The sequence below is a fragment of the Trachurus trachurus genome (genome assembly GCF_905171665.1).
Source record: "Trachurus trachurus genome assembly, chromosome: 15".
Classification (NCBI taxonomy): domain Eukaryota; kingdom Metazoa; phylum Chordata; class Actinopteri; order Carangiformes; family Carangidae; genus Trachurus; species Trachurus trachurus.
Window position 1 is genome coordinate 3,929,202 of NC_139906.1, and position 27,776 is coordinate 3,956,977.

General features: G+C 40.0%; 1 protein-coding gene across 1 annotated transcript; it reads right to left on the reverse strand.

Annotated features, from left to right (window-relative positions):
* Positions 1-4,226: 4,226 nt before the first annotated feature.
* Positions 4,227-27,776, reverse strand: chrna1 (cholinergic receptor, nicotinic, alpha 1 (muscle)). Its single transcript, XM_083987656.1, has 10 exons — positions 27,540-27,776; positions 20,762-20,904; positions 15,096-15,140; positions 14,645-14,754; positions 14,368-14,563; positions 12,927-13,164; positions 7,740-7,963; positions 6,525-6,639; positions 4,833-4,957; positions 4,227-4,686 (listed from the first exon to the last, which is right to left on the reverse strand). Exons 1-10 carry the CDS (start codon positions 27,589-27,591, stop codon positions 4,552-4,554), a joined length of 1,383 nt encoding a protein of 460 aa, XP_083843782.1. The 5' UTR covers positions 27,592-27,776; the 3' UTR covers positions 4,227-4,551.

Consider the following 27,776-nt stretch of genomic DNA (forward strand, 5'->3'; position numbering starts at 1 on the left):
CCACAACGCTCTGGTGGACAAGTTGTGACCTGCACATTCACCACGCTATGAGATAATAACACAACGTTACCACACAGAGTTGTTTTAGAGGTAAATACAGAGACTGCTTGATGAAAAACTGTCCCTGAAGGTAACGCACATTAGCGGTTTCGCATATATTTCCCTCTAAAACAACTCTGTGTGGTAACGTTGTGTTATTATCTCATAGCGTGGTGAATGTGCAGCTCACAACTTGTCCACAAGTGAGTTTTTGGATTGTGTATTTGATGAGTTTGATGAGGGAAACTAAGAAATTCCTTTAGCCTCCGTAGCATAGCTCTGAGCAGCTCACGGCTCTGCTCCGCCGTTCTAAAAACAGCTTGCACCGACAATTATATAAGGTAACGAACCTACTGCTATGACTATAGGGATTATGGCAATGGGCCAATTTGCAAAAATGTTGAACTATACCTTTAAGTTTAAGAGAAGTGTTGCAAACAAGCTGCCGGTTCACAGATGGTTTGTCCTTTAGATGCAGCAAAAAAACAAAACAAACACATGATTTGATTTTAAGTGTAAATGAATTTTAACAGGTTATTTATTCGTATTTGATCAAACAAAGTGCATTTAATGACAAACCTTTTAACGAATCAGTGCGTCATCGTCCGTGTTTACAGCAAATGCACATTTAGGTATAAGGTTAAAGGGACAGTTTCATAATGATCACATGAACTGTCCCTTTAAGAGTCGAAACACATAGGAAAACCTTTTAGATCCACTGTACATTGATGCATGTACACGTTGTTTATCAGTTTAACTTATTGAAGTGTTAGAGACAGTGGTGGTGTAATTGTTTTCACTCCCACATCCGATTAAGTTTAGTTTTAATAAATTAATCCTCCTTTTTTTTTTTATCTGAGCAGTTTCAGAATAAAAGAACAAACCAACCCAATCAGATTGGAGCGATAGCTGCCAAACACACTGAATTTCCTGACATCATTTGCACTGATTTCCTTTTTTTTTTTTTTTTTTAAACAAAGTATTTATTTGGCCGTATTGTGTTTTTCGATCTGTAGGTCGGTGTGTTTCTTTTTCACCACTAGAAATGCGTTTTAATGCTTAAAATCAACTGTAACAAACAGTACAGTAAAAAAGCTGGTGCCATCATCATTCATTACGTGTGCCTTCTGCCCAGTGTCAAGTTACCGTAGCAACAGCGACGTCAAATAAAGGCGTCCCCATTGGTCCTTTAGACTGCATGATGACAGCTGTTATTACTCCAAAAAACTGGAATTTGTTGCCTCACAACAACGTCATCATGGTCCTCGAAACACACACACAAAGTTTTACATTTCCTGTCAAACTTGTGTTAAAAAAAAGAAAAGTCGCCACAGTTTGATTTGTTTCCATTATGTCGCTGCAGATGTTACAAACTGTTGCATCATGGTACCTGCACCTGCACCGCCGCCGCCGGTGTTAACGAGCTTCTTACTGCTGAGGATGAAAAACATTTTATCACTTTAATATTTAAAAAACAAACTCCTGTTGTACCTGCTGACTTTGTATTTGCAGTATTTTTTATTTGCTATTGTTTATCAGGTACATTTCTGCCAATGCTGGATGTCATTATAGTATAATAAAGTTTTTTAACGACTAAAGAAGGCGACAGTCGTACCGGTTTTTTGGTTTTTGTTCTTTTTTAAAAACGCTGTCCACTCCAGATCACAGGCCTGATACCGACAGGAAGTGATAACGTTACGTAAAAAACCTGTTAGATTCAATGTCAGTCAAGTCTGAGCTTTGCATAACAAATCCACTATAATCCAACAATAAAGGAAGATATGGCATAAAACCAGTGAATAATGACTTTTATTTTCCACTCTATTCCACATCTACACAACTACAAATGTAAAAAAAAAAAGAATCACAACGAATGGTCAGTTCAGTGCAACATCGACGTGACTTTACACAACTTTACCACCTGTGTGGTCGAACTGAACGACGACTCCTTGTCATTAGAAACCACAGCTGCAAAATAAATCAAGTTGCGTTGAGCTGCGTTGCTGTAAACGCAGGCAGCAACACGGCAGCAGTGACGGACAAGTTTCACCTCTTATCACTAAACATCCACATCCTCCTCTGCTGTGTATTTCATCGGCACAGTTATAGAAAACACACAATTCTCACCGTCTTTTGTTCTGTTAAGGCGAGACTCTACAGGCAAACACTTTTTTTGGGGGCTATTTTGCTTCTTTAACGTGTCTTTTTTTCAGAATAGTGGAAGGAAATGGTAGAAAATCCACATTGAGGTGGTTTTTTATTTCATTTTTTCTCCTAAATTCACCAACAAGTACAATTGAACAATACAAATCTTTAAAGGCTGTTTTCCCAAAATGAATTTCCCCTAATATGAGCCACATATTTCCACTTCAGCAGCACTTACAGACACCAAAACTCCTGGTTTTATTCCTTTTTTATATTCTGAAGGTTTTTACAGAGGCGTTTGTTGATATATCATTCACAGCCTAATTTATAAGAAACATTTTATTCCTAAAAACATTGTGAAATTAGATTTTTTTAGGGCTGGTGACAGTATTTTCTCATTTACAGAGTGATAAAAAGAGATAAAATCCAAAATCCCCTCTGTAAAAACTTTTCAAGCTAACATAAAACAAGAATTTTAAAAGAAGCTTTATCCACTGTTCAGATTTCTGTCATGGAAAACTATGCAAATTTGTTCATATTTCATCAGATATAACCTCATTTACATATCTAAACATAACATTTGACAAAAACTTGTAATACAAAAAATAATTGTCTTAATGCAAGTAATAAACTAGGGAACTTTCATGGTGATATCTGTTAGTTTATTTTATTTTTTTACCCTATTCACCTGCAGTGTCTCGTCTTCAATTAGAAACAAGTTAATCATCATTGTGATCGTTGTTGCACAAGATGTAGACTTTTTTTTTTCTTCAGTTCTTACAGATACCGACTGAAAATGATGTCGATCATCTGAGCTGATGTGGTTACAAAAAAAAAAAAAAAAAACATTTCAAAACCAACTATCAAAAACAAAAATGTACAACAAGAGTTAAGTGGAATTTTACACACAAACGCCGGCGGCGACGAAGCAGAGAGGCGACGTCAACGCCACCGGCAACGTGTGAATATCTGAAGCAGTATATCCATTTCTGAATCAACACTTGTGATCTGAATTTCACACCACAGAGTTCACAACCTTAACCCATAAACAACAACAACAACACAAACCAGACGAGACGTTCAGAGGTCAGCCAGAGTGTCAGGCAAAAATAAAACAATAAAACTTCCAGGCTGGAAAATGATTGTGCCCGCACTCGCTTTTTTCTTTCTTTCTTTTTTCTTTTTTTTTTTTAGAGGTGAAGATAATACGAAGTGAAATACTGTTATAAATGAGTCATTTTATAGTAACTGAACACTTCCAAGTTTCTATTTGCTTGAATGATCTATAAAAAAGTACACGATGTCGGTGAAATCCTCAGCAAATTACTGTGAAGTAATTAAGAAAATCCTCCGACACAGACCTGAAATCAAGCTGCCCAAAAAACAACAAAAAAACAAATCATCATTACTGTGATGCCTTTTTTCAAACGAGCGTTAAAGGGATAGTTCAACATTTTGGCAAATTGGCCCATTGCCATAACCCCTATAGTCATAGCAGTAGGTTCGTTACCTTTAATTGTCGGTGCAAGCTATTTTTAGAGCTGCGGAGCAGAGCCGTGAGCTGCTCAGAGCTACGCTACGGAGGCTCATTATGGGATTTCTTGGTTTCCCTCATCAAACTCATCAAATACACAATCCAACAACTCCACAACGCTCTGGTGGACAAGTTGTGACCTGCACATTCACCACGCTATGAGATAATAACACAATGTTACCAGAGAGAGTTGTTTTAGAGGTAAATACAGAGACAGCTTGAAGAAAAACTGTCCCTGAAGGCAACGTGCATCAGCGGTTTTGCATGAATTTCCCTCTACAACAACTCTGTGTGGTAACGTTGTGTTATTATCTCATAGCGTGGTGAATGTGCAGGTCACAACTTGTCCACCAGAGCGTTTTGGAGTTGTTGGATTGTGTATTTGATGAGTTTGATGAGGGAAACCAAGAAATCCCATTAGCCTCCGTAGCGTAGCAAAAAATAGCTTGCACCGACAATTAAAGGTAACGAACCTACTGCTATGACTATAGGGATTATGGCACAATGGGCCAATTTGCCAAAAATGTTGAACTATCCCTTTAAATCCCACTCATATGGAGGCGGCCAGAATGACGCGACAATAAAACACAGTAAAAAACAACATCAACATCAAAAACAACAGATGCATTGTTAGTGACATGAACAGATTCAAGTACGACCCATCGAGACGACAGGACTCATCGTCTCCTCGGTTTCAGTAAAAACACAAACTGTGTGTCGGACGCTGTGTTGTCACGACGACGTCCATGTTTGTGATTGTGAACACGTGGCTCCTCTTCCTCCTCCTCCTCCTCCTCCTCCTCCTCCTCCTCCTCCTCTTCCTCCCTCTGGGCTCAGTCGTACATGATGTTGAGCTCGATGAGCCTCCCGGCGAAGACGCAGAGCGTGCCGATGATGCACACGGCCATGAAGACGCAGAGCAGGATGTGGTCCAAAACCATGGCGACGAACTTCCACTCCTCAGCCGCCTGAGAGAGAGAAAGAGACAGAGAGAGAGAGAGAGAGAGAGAGAGAGCGAGAGAGAGAGGGAGAGAGAGAGAGAGAGAGGAAGTGAATCAGATGTGTGGATTTGGATTCGTCCGTCTGTTTCTAAAGGTGTCGTTGCGTCTTTTACGTTGTTCGACTCCTCGTCTGACTTCATGGTCTCAGCGATGTACTTGACTCCTTCGATGGCGCTGCGGACGTCGGGGTTTTTGGCGATGGGAGACTGGTAGGTGACGCTGGTGGGGGTGGGGTTACCTGCAGGACGAGGAAGAGGAGGAGGAGGAGGAGGAGGAGGAAGAGCGTCAACAAACAGATGCAAAAACTGTTTCTACCCCACAGCAACAACCAATCACACTCAATACCACCAAAACCTACTCATAGTGCAATATGGGATTTTTTTTACATTCATTTATTTTTTTTGGTGTGAATATGCCTTTAAGAATAACTCTTATTTAAAGCAGAAGTAAGCGATCCGGTCGTTTTGGCTAATGCTGCGTTCCAGGCAGGCGTTTGAAACCGTAAATTACAGCTTCAAGTCACAACTTACGACTTTGTAGCGTTCCAGGCAACCCACTCGTGTTTCTCCGACCTGTTTTACCTGTGAAAGTCACTATAACGGCCACTCGTAACTTCTGACCCGTCAACTCGTACCAGATCGAACTGGTACGAGTTCACAGGTCGGAAAAACACGAGTTACGGGTTGCCCTGAACGCACCATAACGTCTTGTCAGCCGATGGAGTTAGCAGCCCCCGCCCTCGTCATGGATCTATTGGTCCTCGTCCCTACGTCACCACATTCACGCGCATCCCTTGGCTGCACACACAGAGAGGACCGCCCCTTTGGATAAAACTTGTAGGATACGAGAAAAGTTTTCTCCTCAGCTCAGAGCAGAGCAGAGTGACTGACAGACCCGTGTTTCGGTCCAAACACTCTATGTAAGTGATTGCTGTCGGAAGATAGAACAATTTAAGACTTATATTAACACAAAAATATTGCTTACTTCTGCTTTAACTCCTGTGTCTTTTACTGTTGTTTGTGTTGTCTTTTTAACATCTTTTCTAAACAGCACTGCATTTTAGAGTCTCTCTACCTCAATTTCATTGAACTCATGCAATGACAATAAAGATTTTCTCATTCTGACTCAGTGTGTCTTTGTTTCTTCATCTATTATACACCACACCGGATTGAGCTGATCTATGTATGTAGGTGTTTTTGTGGCTTAGTATGCAGATTGCACTTTAAACACTTTCTATTTATTTGACTACTTGTTTTTTATTGTGACCTTGTATTTATTACATGTTTTTCTGGCCTTACAGTATGTCCTTTGTGTATGTACATTCCCCCTCTATCTGAGACAAATGCAGAAAACTTTGACTTTGAGTTAAAGTTTTTTTTTGTCATTTAAAAAACATGAAGGAACAAAATGTGTTACTCAAGTCCAGATTAAGGCTGGGTTTAAAAAAAATGATTTTCCAATTCATCAGTCACTTATCAGATTAAATAAATGTGCATTAGTGTCACTGTCTGTAACGCAATCGTTGATATTTTTAATGATCCACCAGGTTAGAGAGCTCCGTCTTTGTTCAGTTTGCAGCATTAGTTCTGTGAAAATCTCTTTCAAAATAATAAAGCAAATATTAAAACTGAAATATCTCTAAATGAACCAATATCCACTCGAATCAGGACCTTTATGAATAGGAATCGAATTGATCCAGTAAATGAGTAGCGGTAACCAGCCCTGTACTGTGTGTGACAGAGTTGCTGCACTCATGTATGTGTGTGTGTGTGTGTGTGTGTGTGTGTGTGTGTGTGTGGTCTCGCCTGAGATGTCGGAGATGTCCATGTCTGTGGGAAACAGTCTCTTCTGTCGGATCTCCTGACTGGGACGCTTCATGGTGGAGAAGAACATCATGTTGGGAAGGGTCTCGATGAAGACCTGCCACAGGTGGACGCACGGATGAAGGTGTCAGTCATATTATACAGAGATGGGAATGACGGCATTAGAAATAAACAGCCTAACTGACTGCGCTACTTTTTTCAGTAAAGATTGATTAAAAAAAAGTTACTGTTTTCTCCCGTTATAATGAGGTTGCCATTACTGACAGTAAAGTCCCATCACTAAATAATAATACACTCATTGAAGTGTACGTTATATAGGCTACGTATTTTTTTCAGTCCATCAACTGGTCAGAAAAAAGACATTTATCTGGAACTAACCAACTCACTCAGCGTTCCTCGGCACAGGAAGGCGGAGGAATACCGAGTGAGGGAGTGCAAGGGAGTTAAGGGGTAAGTCCAAGTAATTTGACATATTTGAGCTTTTGTTTTTGTAACAATTTTATTTAGAGGCCGTTATGTCATAATGTCAAGAAATAACAATTAATTGCATCATAATGTCTAGAAATAGCCTCGGAATAGCGGTCTATTTCATAGTAATGTAGAGAAACATAGCCAAGAAATAACGATTGATGAAATAAATAAATAAATTGGGTATAAATTAATTTATACCCACTGCAATACAGCTGTACAACTCCTCAATCTGATTAATTAATTCAGTCACCATAAGCGTCCTGGACCCAGCACTTCTTTAACTTCCTAACTTTTTAACCTTCTACACGCATCTCTTATTCATATATTTATTTATTTTATGTGTTTTTATGTCTTCATGTATTTTTACTCAGTGTTTGTGATCTGTGTTGTTGTCTGTATTGTCTTGCTGCTGCTCTGTGACATTTTACATCCCCTCGGGGATTAAATAAAGTACGGTCAAGGACTTGGTGGAGAAAAATTCTGGCCTTTCCCAAAAAATTCAAAGCATGAAAAGCAAAAACATGACATTACTATGAAACTGACCGTTATTTCTTGGCTGTTTCTTGACATTATCACGTAATAAACAGCCGGTAAATTAATGGGTTACCTTATTTATTTATTTATTTTAAGTTAACGCAATTGTTACCAATAACTCAGTTACTTTTGAGGGAAAGTAACGAGTGCTGTGTTAAAAGGACGATCAGGACTGGTAGCCTATGGACGGACCTTGCGGATCCAGGCGGGCATGGTGTGTGTGCTGGGCGAGCGGTGGTGTGTGTTGATGACGATGACGGTGATGATGATGGAGGCGATGACGAAGACCATGGTGAAGAGCATGTACTTCCCGATGAGGGGGACGGCGCTGGACGTGGACGGGATCAGCTCCACGATGACCAGCAGGAAGACGGTGAGGGACAGCAGGACGGAGATGGACAGGGTCATCTTCTCACCTGGACACACACACACACACACACACACACACACACACACACACACACACACACACACACACACACACACACACACACACACACAAACCTTTACAGTACAGACTACAGACTGGTGAACTTCACTGGCCAGGACATTTGAGACAAATGTACACTGCAAAAACTCAAAATCTTTCCAAGAATATTTGTCTTATTTCTTGTCAAAATGTCTCATTTCTAGTCAAAACTAATCTCTTTTCACTTAAAGAGCATATTGCAGGTTCTACTTGTTTACAAAATAAATATGTAATCTTGTGTGAAAAATACCACGTGAAAAGTTGAGTGAGGATTTAAAATGTTTTTCAAGACACAAAGGCACAAATTTAACCGAAAAAGTGAAGGTTTTGAGCACAGTGACTAAAAACTGTCTTTTTTTCAACATCGCGTCATATTACATCACGTGAGGGAGTCGTATGCTAGCCGCTGCCATAGATTAGTGTGGGAGCAAATGGCTGTCTGTCAGAGTGGTCGTGTTATCGTGAGTCAGTGTGTTGTTTACAGCAGGTTTGGATTGCGTTGATTTATCATGGACATGGTAAATTATTGAGTTTGTGGTGGTTTCGCAAGCTCCAGCCTGTCACGACACCGAGTCCACCGGTTTCCTAACAGAAAAACCGGTGCTATCTTCGTGCCTGCCTGCGTGTTGTAAGTTACAGCTGAAGAGACGGGGCTTCACCTCTGCGTCAGCTACGGAAAACACGAGTCTGTTGCTCACTTTACCAGAGGATTATCACTCCAGCGATCTGCCCCCCCCCCATGCGGTGCCTTCGGTGCCGACAGCCTCATCCGGACGGACCGCTGTCTGTCAGCAGCAGCAGCAGCAGCAGCAGGTGCTGCCGCCCCCGGCAGGAGACACACGGATCAGCAGAGACTCAGCTGGACATAAACGTCAACAGCCACTCGTAAGTCTTGCTTTATTTGCTAACTACCCGTTTACTGAACGTAGTGATTTAATTCATGAGAAGCAACGTGACATGTAGGTTGTTGTAGAGCAGCGCAGCTAACGTTAGCTTGCTAATAAGCGAGCAATGCTAACTGATGCTAGCTAGCGTTAGCAACGTTTTTTGCTCAATATAAAATTGCCTTGCCTTGCCTTGCCTCAATCTATCTTATGAAAAGGCACTCGGTTTGCCAATATAATAAGTGTCAAGTTTAGTTACAGCCCAGTGACCCTGTTTGCATAGTTAAAAAATCCCTAATGCATTTTAATGTGCTATATTTTGAAGGATTTGGGAGGTGCAGCAACAGGCTTTCCCTGGCTCCTCAGTGCCCCACTGCAGCTCACAGTGCAGCCTCAGACCTTCTCATTGTGAAACAGGTAGTATAACATCACACATATAGAGAATTAATTATATATGCTACGTATGTATACTGTTGCATACAGGCGGTACTACTCCAACACTATCTAATAATAATAATACATTTTGTTTATCTGACCTCCAGTTTTAATACATTCTGTGACAGAGCTGTTGTATGGGATTGCAGGTTGGACAGGGTATAGTAAACCAACCATTTACCTATTATCCTAGCTTTCCAGGCACAGCCCAATATGTGTCATGGTTCAAATTAATAGGTAATTTTCTTTTTTCAGGGCTGCTGACAGTGTGCCAAACCCAGCTGATCTCTGTTTACTAACTGGCCGGCCTGTTGTGGGGAAACTGAAGGAAACATTGAGACGCAGGAGGGAACTTGTGCAAAAATAAAGCAGGTAAGAGTCTTATTGTGATTTCTGATGGAAAAGTATCATAACTTGTATTTTAGTTTGTATGTCTTGTGTTATTAATGTACTGTAATTTTCTGCCTTTCACATGTGTCTCTCAGGTCTGTCAGCGTTTTTGGCTCCTCATGGGTTCTCTGAGAGTGGAATACTCTAGGTCATCACAGACTCTACGAGAGTGCAACACTGTCCTGTCCTCCTCTGCTGCTGCTCCCCTTTCCACATCCATCCAGAAGATCAACAAGGAGGAAGCTGTTGGCATCTTCACAAGAGGCTTTTCATATTCATAACACTCTATATATTTTTTAATGGGTCAGATGGTATATTTTTCTTTTTGATTATTAATAACATTTGGCACATCTGCATAATAGTTGCAGTGTTTGGTAAGTTAACACTTAACATGTGTTGTACATGTGCTTAATTGTGTTAACTTTAATTCAAGAACATCATTTATGAAGGACATGTTTGTTAGCAGTCTTAGGCTGCTGCTGCATGCAGGTTTAACCGTCAAATGCAGATCTGACTGTTGGTACCCTTGTGTTAAAGAAAGAAAACCCTATATGGGCTCGGCCCAGTGGACAATCTGTCTGCTGTATGCAGTGTAATGGTATTCCTTTATTTTTATTTTTTATTTTTTGCACTAATAGTATTTTAAAGATATTTATGCTGTTGCAAAATGTTGTTGTGTTACACTTGTGTACTAAATGTCAATAAAAGTCTTAAGTCTGTGACCTAAATATATAAGAGTGTGTGTGTGTGTGTGTGTGTACGTGTGTGTGTACATGTGCAACTGAAACTTATTCCTAATATTTTGTTCACTCTGTAATCATAGGCCAGGTGAAAAATATTAGGGACACTAGTCAATAATATTTTGCACCTGGCCTATGATTACAGAGTGAACAAAATATTAGGAATAACTTTCTTTCAATATACTGCACCTTTACAACACTATCACGATATCAGTAATAAACATTCAGTAGAAAGTCATAAAATAGAACTCAGAGTAATAAACTATGTCTGCCTCAAACATACTCCTGTCTGCTGGTCTGGATAGGTCCATACTCCTGTCTGCAGTGCATGTAAGTAATAGGTGTATTTAGGACAGTGTTTGTCTCGCCCTTCTCTCTCTCTCACGGACGGTGACGGTAAAGTGCTCCCGTAGTGTGCACGGATATTAACGAGTATGAGACATGACGTAAACAAGCTCTTTAGTTTCTGTCATTGGTAAGTAGTACTCCGACCTGTATCAGATAATAAATACTAGTTTTTTAAACTATCATTTATGATACATGATAGTACTAATCTTCTGTACAATGTTGTGATGTGAGCGCAGTATTTATATCCGTAGCTAATGCGTATTGCTAAGCCACCGGTCTCTGACCAACTCTCCACTGACTGTCCTGACACCACAGCTCAATTTCTCTCTCCTCTGGCCATTAATTCTCCCCCAGGTCTCTCTCTGCTCTCTAATGTGCACAATTGACTCGTAGTTATACGGTTGTGGTCCGTCATATTTGTAATTATACACATTTAAAGTTTCCTCGGGGTCAGAACCAGCACCAGAATCCTGTTTTTCTATTGTTCAAATCGACCGGTCTCCCTCCCCCTACGTCACTTCCGGTCAAGCGGTTTTCGATGCGGAAGTACGTTTTTCTCACAAAAACGGCTCCGAAAGCCTAAATAGTGTATTTATAAATATAATTTTGATAAAAACTTGTTCCTACATTATTTTTCGAAGCATTGGTTTAAAGGGGGGTCTAACCTGCAATATGCTCTTTAAAATAAGAATCATCACCTAAAAATGAACTTGTTTTTAGATCATTTTCATTTGTTTCAAACTAATTTTCACTTGAAATAAGTAGAAAAATCTGCCAGTGAAAACAAGATTTTTGTATTTGTAATAAGAAAGAAAAACTTGCCCCACTATCAGATTTTTCTACTTATTCCAAGTGAAAATATGCTTGAAAGAAGTAAAATGTGTCAAAAACAAGCTACTTTTTAACATGATGAGTCTTATTTTAAGTATTATAGCTGAGAACTTAAAACTTTATCTATTTTATTTCATTTTACTTTTATTTGCTCTTGCTTTTAACTCTGTTTTTAGTGTTTTGTTTGTTTTTATTCTGTCGTATGTTTCTTTTTTTAATGTTTTGTCTTTATGTAAAGCACATTGAGTTGCCTTGGTATGAAATACGCTATGTAAATAAAGATGCCTTGCCTTGCCTTGCCTGTAATGAGATTTGTTTTGACTAGAAATTACATTTTGACTAGAAATAAGACAAATATTCTTGGAAAGATGTTGAGTTTTTGCAGTGTAGGCAACTCTGAGCAACAAGACACAGAATAAGAAGAAAACAACAAGAACGTCAGCATTACAACGTCCTTTCTGTCGTAGCCAAGGCTTGAACTCACAACCTCAGACACAAAGAACCAGCTTCTAATTAATGGAGCTGATTGGCTTAAAGTGACAGCATGGAAACGTTGTTAATTTCCCTTTAATGATAAGTGTTTTGCTTCATGAGCGAAAACCTGTTTTTTGAGATAAAATTCTGATATTTGCCAAACTTCATCAACCACGACTCCAAAATATTGTCCGTTTTTTTCAGGAAGATTGAAAATGTATTTATCAAGAATTGGCTGGTATAGGTTTATAGTCAAACATTTGTATGCACTGTAGGCTCAAATTTTCAAATATCAAGAAGCCGGGTGGTATTTTTGTGGAGGACGATCTGAAGATGCAGTCGCTTGCAGCAAATTTGGTGACAATTGAAGAAAAAATGTAGGAGAATAAAGGTTTATTAACAGTTTTTGAGTGATGGATTTCATAATTTGCACTGGATTTAATCGTACAAAGGTTTTCTAAAGTATTGGGGCGACATTTTGGTGAAAGTTGCAAAACTGGAGCACGTATGGTTGGTTTGTTAGGAGTTTTCAAAGTTTTAAATTTAGACACTTATTGTTTCTCATAAGGAAAATTGACATCTGAACAAATCTGGTACGGGACTGGAGCTTTGTGCAAAGTTTGGTGATTTTTCATGTTCCTAGGAAGAAGAAGAACAAGAAGAATACTGGCGAAAACAATAGAGTCTCGGCAGCAATGTTTCCACATTCATAATTCAGCAGCAGAAAGAAAGAAACACTGAACACAAACAGATGAGGCACCTGAGGCTGAACCTGATCGAGTGTCTGGATCTACAGAACTAAACGTACCGGAGTCAGTGGGCAGGTAGAAGACCAGTCCGGTGAGGAAGGAGAAGAGCATGCAGGGAATGATGACGTTGACGATGAAGTAGAGCGGCAGCCGCAGCATCAGGAAGTGGTAGGTGATGTCCAGGTACGGCGTGTCGGGGCAGCAGTTGTAGAAAACCCAGTGTTTCCAGCTCCTGCTGTCCTTCAACACCCACTCTCCAGACTCCATGAAGTTGCTGAGGTCGGGCCGGTCGCTGTCCTTCAGACACACACAATTATTAACAAGTATGAATATGTTATTCTGTCTTATTGGGTGACATTTATCATTTTACTATGTAATGTAATGTGTAATGTGTTATTTAGAGGCTGCATTGCGTGCCCCCTGTTCTCGCATTATACGGATATACGTGCCGCTCCACTGGGGCTAATTTCGTCAAAACGACTCCAAATGACACCAAAGTTGTCTGGGTGAGTAAATGATCGTATATTATGCTAGAAATAAGGTCCAGGTTGTAAAAAACGGAAATTATCCTTTAAAGGGACAACGAGGAGTTTTGGAAAAGTGAAGCGTTTTCACACTACATTTATGAGCCTCCGCGCACCGTGAAATTCTTTGACCGGCGCAAGACAGACTTGTGTTTTCATTCATCAAGAATTAAAGTCAGAGGTTGGAAGACGATCACATACCGTCGTAGTTCCGACCATAAACGGCGATTCGGCGGAGTTATTCTCATGACTTGCCACGAAACCGAAAGTAAAGAAACGCTGGTCGGCTCGACCAGCATTTTAACCACCACTAATAATAACAAAATAACGATAGAGACAAAACGATATATTTATCGAAAATGGGCCCATTAACAAGTGTGGGTAGCGGAGATTCATCCACATTAACGTGATACTTTTTTTTATAACCAAATAGAAACTCCTTGTTGTCCCTTTAAACTGAAGAAACTAAGCTAATTGTCATTTTTCCCAATCCCATATGTTTTAATGGGAAATTGGTCATATTTTAGCCACATTTTGATGGTTTTGATTCACTCTCCTTTGTCCCTCAATCATGACTTATTATTATTTTTTTAATGTACTGTATGTGAAGCACTTTGAGCTGCTTCCTGTATAAAAAGTGCTCTACAAATAAAGTTTGATTGATTGATTGATGCTGTGAAATATCGCACAAGAAAATGATGTAAAACTCACTAACAACAGTGCAATGTTCAGTGCGACTTTTGAAAGTGCATATTTGCCTTCAGAACCGTTAATAAATATGCAATGATGCAACTGAAAAAGGCTATTTCTATTTCTGTCAAATTGGATTGGGACTGTTTTTTTGCCCCACCTCACACCTCGGTAGTGGTGTGGGGCCCCAAAACGGTTGAGAACCACTAATGTAGCCTATGTAATTAATTTAAACTTCTGAAAAAATGCAGATAATAGAGGCCAAAAGCAGATAAGCTGCACTCACTGGGTTGATGACGACCAGCAGTCCATCATACGTCCATGTTCCCAGCTTCATGCTACAGTTCTGCAGGTCGAAGGGGAAATGGAGGACGATGATCTCACAGTAGCTCTTAAAGATGGCCGGAGGGTTCCAGATGATCATCCCCGTGTGCTCCAGCAGGACTTTAGTCTCGTGGATGATGGCAAAGTCGCCATCGGCACTGCAGAGGAGAGGACAGGTGTTAAAGTAGTGCTGGATGTGGGTTTGTTCTATTTTAAAAATACAGGTAATGTGTGTTTACTTGTTGTATAGCACCAGGTCGGGTTTCCAGATGTCGGTTGAAGGGATTCTGATCTTTTTGATGCCTCCGTAGTCGTCTGGATTCCACTTCAAGTTCACGTCTAACCATTGCTGAGTGGAGGAGAGAAAAGTATATGTCTTAAATTGTTAAATCCCAACCTAAGCTATCCTTATTGCTGTCTAAAGATAATTTGCACAAAAAAAACCAGCACATTGCAAAGCAAATAAAAATTCCCACCAGTATTTAATGGTCAATCCATAAAACATACATCATTTACACAAGGAAACCCAACAGGAGGATGGAGAAATGATTGAATTATTCACATTTATATAGGCCTCCATATGAAAATAACACATTGAATGACATAAGCATCTCTGATATTTACAGATATAGATACAGGATATGTTTTCATTATGGTAAGGCTTCTGTTCAATAGTCACGTTTAATTTACCTGTTTGAGGCGGACATTACTGGTCACAATCTGGTTGACTTCATCCTGAGAGGAGGAGGAGAAGAAGAAGAAGAAGACAGAAAACATTAAAGGGATAGTTCACCCTAGAATGATATTTCGCTCATTATCTACTCACCCTCATGTTGACTAAGGGCTGGAAGAATTATCAGAGTCCACCGTCCCTTCTCTGAGTTACAGGGGGTCTCGGCGTGATTTGCGCCGGCGTCAGTGCGGTTACTGCGAATCACGCGATATTTGGACGGACCAGGAAGAGGAGCTTCGAGAAGCTTCCGCTACAAACAAGCTTAAAATATAGACTTATTTAATTTTTTTCGGGACAATTACGCAATTTGGGGCTTCAGCACAAGACGGACATTACATACGAGCATCATGGAGGTATTTGGATGTTTTTTTGTGTGTGTTTTTTTATGAAGAGCTCTGGTGTCCCTTTGCAACCGTTGCATTGAAATGCACTGCTACGCCGAGACCCCCTGTAACTAAGAGAAGGGACGGTGGACTCTGATAATTCTTCCAGCCCTTATAGTGCAGCAGATTAATTGCATATTTCAAGAGAATCGTTCATTTTGGTATAAAAGCATGAAATTTGGTACAGATACTCTCTAAGGGTCACTTTTTGGGAAAAAGATGTTGGCCACGCAAAAATTCAAAATGGCGGCCATTTTTTCAAGATGTTCTGTATTTAGTCTAGTAGGAAGAGGGGGGTATCATGTATCCCCTGAAAATATACTTCTAAACAGTGTTTCTAGATTGGAAAAAATGTGTAGAAAACGATGAGCTATGTTAAAAAGTTGTCAGAATGTCCTATGTATCATTTTTATGCAAATTAGTGCCGCCATTATCGAAAAAACCTAATTTCACTATATCTCAGATCTCAGATCATAATAAAACTATTCATAAAGTGATCACATGTTGGTGGCATGCTAGTAAGCCAACCTAACGCTTTTACCAATTACAAGACGCCAATATTGGAGATACCAAATAAGGTGTCTAGACAGAGGTTGTTGTGTGTTTAACCAAGGTTTATTTGGATCAAACATCATAATAGAACTCTTGTTGATGTGACCACTCTTCTCTTTGCCATGCCAGATGAACAGTCAAGTAAATGGCGTCTTGTAATTGTACTATGCATCACTCATCATCGTTTTCACTGAAATCATCAGAGTTAAACTCATCCTCTCCTTCCTCTTTCTCCTCCTCTTCCTGTTCATGCTCTCCAGTGTCATGGGGATCAACCAGTGAAGTTGGTAGGATAGGACCACAGGACCATCATCATAGGGTTTTGGTTTTTCCAGAATAGGTTCATCAGCTGGCTTGTACAAGGCACGGTAGTTCACACATCGGGCATGTGGCTTCAGAGCAGAGTGGCATGGAGGAAGGCGAGCCAGGTCAACCTTAGACTTGCAAGTGAGTTTCTTGTCCTCCCTCACCATGTTACGTAGCAACTTGGCACGGACAACATCCACTGAAGACTCACGACTCTGTCCAAACATCAGACAGGTGAATTGCTCCAACTGCCTCAGCATCTCAGGCTTTACACTCGCAGAGTTGACTGAATACGTGAAACCTGGGATTCTTCTTCAAGGGCCCCACCTTCCTTCTCCCTTTGATGGCACTGGTACAGTCTTCTCCACTGAACACATAGAACCCAAGAAGAGTGGTGCGGTGGTCTTCTCCCAGGGATTCTGCAAGCTCAGAGATGTTGAGAAGTTGTTGGTGTTGGGTTAAAGAAGCTTCCTGGATCCTCACACTGTAGGGGTCTGATGAAGTCAGCTTTAGCAGCCTTGCCCACAGCTTCTGCTCGTACTGTAACACGTCCATCTCAACATCAGTGGGGACAGGTGCACCGGAAGCCAGGCAGTAGTAGTATTGCAGAATCCCTGGGAGAAGACAACCGCGCCACTCTTCTTGGGTTCTATGTGTTCAGTGGAGAAGACTGCACCAGTGCCATCAAAGGGAGAAGGAAGGTGGGGCCCTTGAAGAAGAATCCCAGGTTTCATGTATTCAGTCAACTCAGTGACTGCTAGAGTGTCAAGCCTGAGATGCTGAGGCAGTTGGAGCAATTCACCTGCCTGATGTCTGGACAGAGTTGTGAGTCTTCAGTGGATGTTGTCCGTGCCAAGTTGCTACGCAACATGGTGGGGGAGGACAAGAAATGAGTTGCAAGTCTAAGGCAAGGCAAGGCAAGGCAATTTTATTTGTATAGCCCGTTTTTACAAACAGTTTGTCTCAAAGGGCTTTACATGGCATCGTAGCAACATCCTCTGTCCTTAGACCCTCAGCTGCCAGCCAGCACACACAGAGAGATCGAGATGGCTCAGAAGTTGTTGAATTCAGATCTGGCTGAGTTAATAGCGAAGATGATAAGGTTGACCTGTCTGGCCTTCCTCCATGCCACTCTGCTCTGAAGCCACATGCCCGACATGTGAACTACCGTGCCTTGTACAAGCCAGCTGATGAACCTATTCTGGAAAAACCAAAACCCTATGATGATGGTCCTGTGGTCCTATCCTACCAACTTCACTGGTTGATTCCCATGACACTGGAGAGCATGAACAGGAAGAGGAGGAGAAAGAGGAAGGAGAGGATGAGTTTAACTCTGATGATTTCAGTGAAAACGATGATGAGTGATGCATAGTACAATTACAAGACGCCATTTACTTGACTGTTCATCTGGCATGGGAAAGAGAAGAGTGGTCACATCAACAAGAGTTCTATTGTGATGTTTGATCCAAATAAACCTTGGTTAAACACACAACAACCTCTGTCTAGACACCTTATTTGGTATCTCCAATATTGGCGTTTTGTAATTGGTAAAAGGGTTAGGTTGGCTTACTAGCATGCCACCAACACGTGATCACTTTATGAATGGTTTTATTATGATCTCTGACCCTCAAAACATGGGTCTAGACACCTTATTTGTTCAGTTATCAGTTATATATTTCAATAATGGCGGCACTAATTTGCATAAAAATGATACATGGGACATTCTGACAACTTTTTAACATAGCTCATCATTTTCTATGCATTTTTTCCAATCTAGAAACACTGTTTAGAAGTATATTTTCAGGGGATACATGATACCCCCCTCTTCCTACTAGACTAAATACAGAACATCTTGAAAAAATGGCCGCCATTTTGAATTTTTGCGTGGCCAACATCTTTTTCCCAAAAAGTGACCCTTAGAGAGTATCTGTACCAAATGTCATGCTTTTATACCAAAATGAACGATTGTCTCACTAATCTGCTGCACTATCTCAGAGCACAGACAAAACAAGTAGAAATCAACAGGTAGCCTACAACAAAGATACTCTATTTTAGACAGAAAAAAAACAGTGCAGTACACTAATAAGTAGATGGTAAAGGTAGAAAGAATTTGCATTTATATTTTTATACAAGACCAAGTAGCAACTTGTAGGATATGAATACATTTACATGATACAGCAGTAGAGCGTATAGATGAATAATATCTGCAATTTAACATGAAGGGCAAAAAAAAAAAAAGGTACCATATGTACGGATGAAGTAGTGAGTGCTGATAATGAGTTATATATAGGACTGGGTAGCAGCAGAAGAGTAAATATATGTTAAAGGGATAGTTCACCCTAGAATGATATTTCGCTCATTATCTACTCACCCTCATGTTGTGCTCTGAGAACAAATAAAGTTTTTTTAACCGATTTAAAATGTCTTTTTTTCCCAATTTAATTACTTTATAACAAGAAATAAATATATTTTGTTTCTCTTTGGAAGTAAGTAAAAATGAAATAAAAATAACAATAGAATAAAATATAATAATATATTTGTTTTTACGCATTTACGTCAATGCAACCGTGAAAAGTTGAAGACGCCATCTTGAGATTTGAATTTTAACGGTCGAGCGGAGGTTTAATTTGAGTCGGTGTTTCATCTCCGTTTTATCACCGCAAATGGCAACGGACGAGCTTTACATTGCTGTAAAGTCCAAGTAAACTTAGTGAAAACGTTTTCTACTTGAGGAAAAGACAAGTTTTTGGGGAGGATGGAGACGCAACCGGTGTTTTTTTTTTTTTTTTTAGCATCCAGAGACCAAACCCGGGCCCGGTAACATGACAGGTTGGTTGGTTCAAACCGTAGCTAGGTAACGTAACTATTACTATTACCAACGTGAATGTTAGCAAGAGCGGTTTTGATAGCAGCAACAGTTGTAATTTTTGTTGAAATATTATACTATTGTTTAATTAATTTCTACCGGTTACAGAGAGAGACCGAGAGAAAGGACCTTTTCAGCCGGAGTAAACCAATAGATCCATGGAGTAAAACCTAATCGGACTAAACGGACTTTATCGAGGAGGTGTTTCTGCGCTGGTCATCGTCTTGACGTCATTCTGACCGTTGTCATGGAGAAAGGCCTGGTTGGTTCCTGTGAGCACAGCAGCAGCTTTGGCGTCTACATAACAGTGTAAGTAAACATCCACACATCATATTGGCTGTATTAATTGTGCTCTTGTCACCCGACACCCACACACAAATGTGATAGAAGTATTGAAACATGACAAGATTAAACAAGGAGCCTATGAGAAATTATTACAGTATTATATTACGTTATATAATTGACATTAGACAGTTTAGCCCATACAGATACGTAAATATACATTGTTTTATATTGTAGAAATGTTATCTAAACATGCCTGACATGAAATGAAATTAAATGAATGAAGAACAACATTAGTATATTTATGTGTGTGTTGTTGTAGTCAAGGTTTGCCTCTATGAAAGTGGGTGGCCCATGGTGTACAGGGCTCCAGACTAGCCCATAAATGAGAGCATTTTGACTATAAAATTTGAGACAGTGCAAGTAGATTTTTCATCCACCTGCACATGTGCAACCAGTAAATTTGCTGTTTCTTTTTGTATGTTTTTGGTGAAACGTGGAAGGGTCATTACAGGTGGCAGGCCAATGTGTGCAAGTCAATTTATGGTGTGCGCGGCGCCCATGAATTTTCTGATGGTCCTTCTAGTATAAAAAGTTAGGCTGGAGCCCCAGTGTTAATGCTTGTGACTTTGTCTGTATTGCGACACATTCCCTTGATCTTATTGAATGTATTGAGGATCCCCTAATGCTGTGAGAAATGCCAGAGGTGTTGTGAAATATTTTTGCGTCTGCTGTTATTTCACACTTGGGCAGTGCATGAATGCCATGCCATCTGTTCTGGGTGGACTGGGTTGAATAGGTTGTTGGACCTGCTGTGTTACTTCTGTGCTGAGGACTCACTGTTTGAGTCTGACAGTTGCTGCAACTTTTTCTCTTGTCAGTGAGACTTTGTTAAAGCTTTGAATTACATATTGTAGTTCTGCAGTGTCTTCCATGATGCTGACACAATGTAAGGTCCCCTTTTACAAACAGTTGAATATATTGGCTATTGCTGCATCATTTTTTGGCTGTGTAATACCATTTTTTTTTTTTTAGTAAATTGCACTTTTTAAGCATTAAGAATGACCAACGTCAGTGTATTTCTAAACAATGCTGGGAGAAGAATGAGCTGCTAAGTTACAGAAATAATGAGTTATTGATTTCTTACTTTATGTAAGAACAACAGAAAAACAACTTGACTTTTTGTTCTGTTGCTTCACAAGCAACTATATTTTGCTTTTGCCCTCTCACTTACCACACTGATGAGCTGGATTAGCTGCAGTCCCACTGTGACCACTACGGCTTCACTGAAGTGGTTCACGGGACGAACCACCTTGTTGTAACCGGTAAACAGCGTTTTCACCAGTCTTGTCTCGTCTTCTGAGCAGTGTAGTAGACCTAGGACACACACAGGTGGAAACACGCAGGTTCAGTCTTTGCTTCATACACTAAGGTCAGACTTGTTGGGGTTGCAGTGTTTCACCTTAAAGTTTCAGTCTCAATAATATGTTATGGCACGCAATACAGAAACAGACAACACAGTACAGATAATAAAAGATGACGAAAGCTCATTTTGGGGGAACATTTATAAAATAGAAATTTCTAAAAGAACAAAAAGAAGCATCTGTACCAATGTCTGGTATCTGACAGTGTTGTACTGAATGTTTAGTCAAGCTTAAAATGAGTTGTGGCATCAAGTCTATCTACACACCTAACCTTTTTAACTGTTGCTCTTTCGGACACCTGAATCTCTCTACGGGGATAAATAAACGTTTCATGTGCGTTTACAAACATTATCTAGGTCTTTTTCAATAATATTCTTCAGGCATCATTTAAGCAACTTGGAGAAGCTGGAGAATGTACGTACTTGTGCTTGTACACAAATTACCACCCACATTACAAATTTTATTTCTGGCTCCCTTTGCTCTAGCTGAGGTACATTGTGAGTACGACATGTTGCTGTATAAAGCTGACCAGAATAGGGCTGCAGCTATCGAATATTTTAGTAATCGAGTACTCTACTGAAAATTACATCGATTAATAGAGTAATCGGATAAAACGTATTTTTGCTTGGTTAAAGAGCAATTATGAATACACAAGAGAAAATAACATATTTCACTTAATAATGAATGACCAATTGGTTTCCTTTTGTAGAATCAACTGTTTTTATTTCTTAAATTCAAAAGCAAGTATTTTCTGGTCTTTAAACATTACCAAAGAGGCGACTGCTAACATAAATAAGAATAAATAAAACACAAATAAAAATAAATTAAATTAAATTACTTTCAAGATATCAAAAATGTTTTCTGCGGAGATGCTGCAACATGGAAGACGTGCTGTTGTGGTATGCAAGGGCTGTGTTACAACGAATACACGTGGTCACAGTGTTCTCCTTTCTGTTCAGTCGGAAATGCTCCCACACTTTCGACATTTTCTGTCTTTTTGAGCTTGAACTACAATTAAATTAACGATTCCTCGAGGCAGAAAAAAATCCTCGGACCAGTTTTTGTAATCGAGGTACTCGAATTACTCGAGGAATCGTTTCAGCCCTAGACCGGAACCAAAATGACAGCTGAGGCAACAGGAAAAACCAACAGATTTGCATTTGACTGTGATTCACACACCAAACATTTCCCCTCGTCCTGGCTCACGAGCAGCAACCTGTAACCGTAAACTGTGAGACAGACGGAGAGAATAGGAACAGGAATAGGAAGGAAGGAAGAAAGAAAGACAGATGTACAGACGAGAAGAGGCTCGAATTATCAGATGAGAGTGAAGCGTGGGGGGGGCAGGCACATGCAGACAGATCAACAGCAACAGCAGTTAAGTGACTGGCATGCCATAATGGAGGAGCTGTCTAAGCACCGCGATCAAGTGTGTTTCTGCATAAGACCTTGGGCTGAACATAATCTGAGTGCTAAGAGGCTGTTTGGGAAAACCAGCTTTGACCAAGTCCACGTGACAATAAGTCTGGATCAAGTCAGAGTTCAGAATAGTTAACGGTTAACATTTAACACCTCTTCCCGCTAACTGTATTTTCCACCAACATACTTACAGGAGCCATGCCTCAAATTGACTGTAAACTAGGACAGCTGACTGTGAAGCTTCACTGGTGGGGTTTAGAAGCTTAAAGATTGTTTTAATACAAATCAATATTACATTTTGCAAACTCATATTTTCTGCCCTATTTTAGTCAAGTTTTTTTTTATTATTCCCCCTTGGTATAAAAGTGAGTTATGGATACATTCAGTGATAAAATAAAAACATTTTGGCGGCATTACATTGGACCAGAAGTGTTTTATCTGGAAAGTTCAACATTTTGAGGTGGTGATTTATATCTTGGCAGTTTTACAGTGTATTCACGTTTATACATTTTATATGTCAGGGCCAGGGATGATCTATGTGTCTATCTCTGTCTCTCTCTGTATCTAAATATACATCGAAAAAATACCTATAAATACAGTTCATGTAATCGCATACCTTGTGCAATTGTTTTTTTTTTTTTTATAATGTGATGCAGCAGATATTATACATAGTCAGTGCTACCAGCCAGGTTGTGACCCACGTTACATCCGCTGCATGTTATTTCTGGAATCTGCTGGTGATCAACACTCAGTCTGAACCGGGCAGACGGGGATCTGGTTTCATTTAGCCAGCAAGAGCAGAGCACACACACACACACACACTGGCAGTTTGTTTTTAGGTTGTGGATCTTTCTCAAAGATTAGGACTGTAGTGTTGTTGTGTTTATTTCCCCGGTCGTCTCACATTGTCTCTGTCTGTTTGCTGCCGGCTTCCTGTCTGTTGTCCTGCTAACATGCTTTGATCAGTCCACGGACAAAAATAGACGAGAGGCGGGACAGAGGAGCCACTTGGAGCTGTCAATCATAACCAGCTTGCAGCTCCCCCGTGTTACTAAACAGCTACTGCTGCAGCTCAGCCTTTTTTTTTTTTTTTTTGGCATTTTTTGCCAATTTTTAACTGAGCAAGAAATTATTTCAAGTTGCATTTGTGTCCATAATGAAATACCGTCGACTTCGAGCAGCTTCTGGTTGGAGGCATCTGACAGGCTGGTAAAATACTGTCATGACTCAGAGCTACTGTTACAGTACACTGGAGGTACCAGTGTATTCTCCACTTGGCTCGTCTGTGGCCGTGAGTTGTTGCCTTCAATCACATGTGACTGAACAAGCAGCTAATTGACTCTCTTGTGTCATTGAATTGCAACTGTGATGACCTCTTCTTCTTCTACCATCTACATCACTGCCCTTTGTTTGGTTTTGTTTGGTGACTCCCTACTTCCATGAACTCTATTGCTGTGTCTCAATTTGCATACTTCCATTACACTAACTATTTTGAGTGTGTGTTCACACTTACTATTGTATTAAGAATCAATCTTAGATCTTCAAGTGCAATTTCTTTTAGTACAGTGACAGTCACAGCCAAAACACCAAACAACTTAAAATTGATTGGTTCCATAAATACATAAGAAAATTTGAGTATTGGGTCATTGTAGTATCAGTGATCCACTAATGAAGGTTGTGCTTTCTATCAGAAGACACAATTTGTGTTGCCGTGCTTCGTGTCTGTATAAAGCCAACACATTGGAAAGTTCTTCAGAGACAAAAATGGCTAAAACAAGGAACCTAACACAGGAAACAGGCCTGAAGATGCTCAGATTCTCAGCCAGGAAGAGTCCAGCTGGCGCCAGAGAGCCAGGAAGAGCAGATGCAGTCCTTCACTCTGCAACAGCTTGGAAGACAAACCAAGATCTGGGTGTCCAACAGTTTCTTCAGCAAGACATGACCGCATCCTGATCTGCATGTGCAGGGAATTGTGTCAAATTTTAAGGGAGTCCAAAAACTTTTTTCCACCACTTTACAAAGTACTACCAAATGCAGTGTTCTGTAGTATGGTGAACTCATAACGGTCAAAAAGTTGAGTGTGGAGCGATGGACACTTCCAACTCTCAAGGATCGCTGTCTTGTCTACGTAGCATATATATACTATTTAATATGTAAATCAGCATACCAGTAAGCTAAAGTTTTCCACCAGTAAGAGGAGCTGGCTGACACGGTGGCTCACATTTAACAAGTGGCCCACACACAAAAAAAGTACCACTAACCACTAATTGAAATGACAAACAACAGAAGCCGGTAGATGTGTTGATGGGCGACAGTAGCGCCCAGAAAAGAAGAAAACGTTGGCAACTGTTGTGATCGTTTATTCTGGAAAATGCAAAATGACAGTGTTCGATTTGAGACAACACAAACACATAGTATACTACATGATAGTGTACTCATGGAAGTATTGGAATTGAGACACAGCTTCTGTCCTCCATGTTATCTCTCCTCTCACATTTGTAAGAAAAATGGCGTTGGAGCCTTGAAGTGGGCGTCACGATGGGGGAGTGTTTCTATCACTGTGTGAATGCTGAGAGTTGAGTTTAATTTGTGTGCAGAGTCCGGTTTAATGTGATATTACAGTCTTTACTGAATCAACCTCGTGCTCCTGCAGACACCACCATCTGTGTGCCGGCGGCTAATAGTTGACATTTTCTAACACTGGCAGTTTAAAAGGAGCGAGCTGTATAACTAACACATTTGGCCTCCCTTATAGATGTTATTAAGTTGAACCACTGATATATTCTCGTTTATTTTGCCTGAAACTCAACCTCTACTTCACATTAGTAAGGAAACTGTTTCTGTCTGAGGACCCTAAAGATTTGCACGAGTCCTTTTAGCATTAGTCCTTCTTTTCTGAGCAGGTTGCCCTTCATATAACATTACATTAATACATGGATACATTAATGTTTTAGCCAGTGATCTATGCTTACATGTCTTCAAGTTCACATCACAGAAACCTTAAGTGTATGCTGCACAACAGAGACTGGCTTTTAGCTTTTTCAAGGGTCTGTCTGATGCAGCAGCCAGTTTTCCTGCTTTCAGTGCAAACACCGGCTGAATATTATCAGACTTTGCTGAAAATGTGAGTGAGAAATTGAGCGCTGGTGTTTCCAGAACAAGAGGGATGAGTAAGGTTTGATGTTTTCCACTCAGACTTCAGTCTTAATCACATTTAACTTTGTTGTTGACACAGTGGGTCAACATATCTGTACAAACGGCTACAAAGGTAAGCTTGAGTAATGTTCAGATAAATAACAGAAGATGTTCACACAGATATCAACCACTTACTGAATATGGCTCCTGCACTTATCACAGAGGAGTCTGGTTTACTTTTAACCTGACCATCTCTGATTGATCTAACATGAGACAAACAGTCATGTTTTGATGCTCGGATACAGAAGTACAAGCCTCAGCTAGTAAATATTATATTCAAAGGCATGAGCATCCTACAGCCTGCATCCATTCATCCTGATGCACCACCTCCATCCCTCCATCACATCAGTTTGTCACCACTGTGTTTCTGAAAATGTGCCACAGTGCTCAGATCACTGGATTAGAAAGGATGAATAAAAAGTAAGACTTATTAAAATGAATACATTGGTAATCTCTGTGGTGCAGGCAGAGCTCAGAGATAAACACTAATGCAGGATATGAGAATCTGCAAAAATAAATAAAAATCAGTTAGCTAACAACTAGAGCAGTTTCAAAATATCAAAGCTTCCTCTTAAGACGTGATCAACAGTCAGAAAGACTTTATTCTATTTCAGCTCCATGTTTAAGATTTATTTGGTGGAAAAACACCAAGGACACTGGGACACGTCCCTGCTCATCACATGTTTCCCTCTTTGAGACACAGACAAAACCCTGACACTTCACCACAGGTGAACGAGTGCAACATTAAATAGATGTTTTTCAGTAAATGAAGTCACGGTCTTTTCATTTTTCTTTTTCACTGCTGAATAGATGAATTTCACATCATGTCCTAATTACTGTTTTCCTTTTCGAAGCGTCGCCTGCAAAATACACAGGTTTGAGCATCTAATTAATGTGTAATGTGAAGGGATCAGTGAATGAGAATGAATAGGCCACACACTTCACCAGCAAAACATTAATCTATATCATAGAGGAACTCATTAAAGAGAAAGATTTCTACTAGACATGGAAATATGGATGGGTTACAACACGTCTGTACGCGTCTACCGGGGCAGGCTTGGCTGTTAGACTGTCCACTACTCGAAAGGTCATAGGCTTAATTCTCTCAAGAGACAGTTTGTGCATCAACAGGCATGTGTGCTGCACAAGTGTCCTTGAACAAAGACACTAACTAATCCATACCTCCTCGCTGGCTATAAATCACTCCTGAGGAGGACATTAGCTACAGTAAATGCCTTAAATATAAACGCAGTGAGGAATGCCAACAATGCTGCGGTCTAGTCTCTGTTAGGGGTTCACCTGAAGGACAAACGCTGACACACATTCATTTCATCTGGAAGCAACAGGCTGGAAAACAGATTTACAGATTCAGCTGTAAACCAGTAGGATGTTGGAGTGTATATTGCTTCCTTTTTGTTTTTTTTGTCAGCAGGCCATGTGTCAGGATGCGTCTCCTGTTTCTGAGCATGGCCACTTCACTTCACACACCAGTGTAGTGTGAGTCAGTGCTTAATCCACAGAGAACAACACACAAAATAACTTTGCTTTAGATACACGCTGTGTTTGTAGGAAATAAAAATAAAGAGTAGGTTTATCTTCATAAAAGGTTTTCTAAATAATGAGATTTGATTTAACTTCATTTATACTTGTAGAAACAACAGATTAGTCTCTGTTTTTGTTTAAATTATAGATAAAGTGTGTCCAAGCTAATTTCATGATATATTGAACATAGAAGAATACATAATATTATTGAATGGCCCCATCACTGAACTTATGTGTTGTGTCATGGATATAGGCTGTAATAAAGGTTGAATTTAATGTACAAACTGTCAAACATTGCATTGAGGGAAATTTGCTTGGACACGCTTTAATATTTCTAACAGTTTTGGTCCTAAAGAGCAAAACTAGGCAGAACTACAATGCATGAAGGCTGAAATATCAAGATTCACACACAGAGCGAGAGAGAAAACTTACCAAATACACTGAGAAGCCAAACCAGCAAGACGTGGATCTTAGGAAGGTTCATAACTCCACCAGACCTTAGCTATAATAATAAAAAAAAAAAAAGAAGAAAAAAAAGAGCCCTGAAATCTACAGCATCCGTTTAATGCCGTGTGGTTAACCAGGCAGCAGCAGGTCACAGGCGAACCTATTAACTGACTTTACTCAGAAGCAGACATGTGTGCTGGAGTTACTGTGGTGTTAAAGTGA

Coding starts and splice junctions, on each gene's coding strand:
- chrna1 (XM_083987656.1), bottom strand. CDS start 27,591: ATGAACCTTCCTAAGATCCACGTCTTGCTGGTTTGGCTTCTCAGTGTA. Junction 13,165..14,367: donor TGCTGGTCGTCATCAACCCA/GTGAGTGCAGCT, acceptor GTGTGTCTGAAG/GACAGCGACCGGCCCGACCT. Junction 4,958..6,524: donor GGACATCTCCGACATCTCAG/GCGAGACCACAC, acceptor CTCGTCCTGCAG/GTAACCCCACCCCCACCAGC.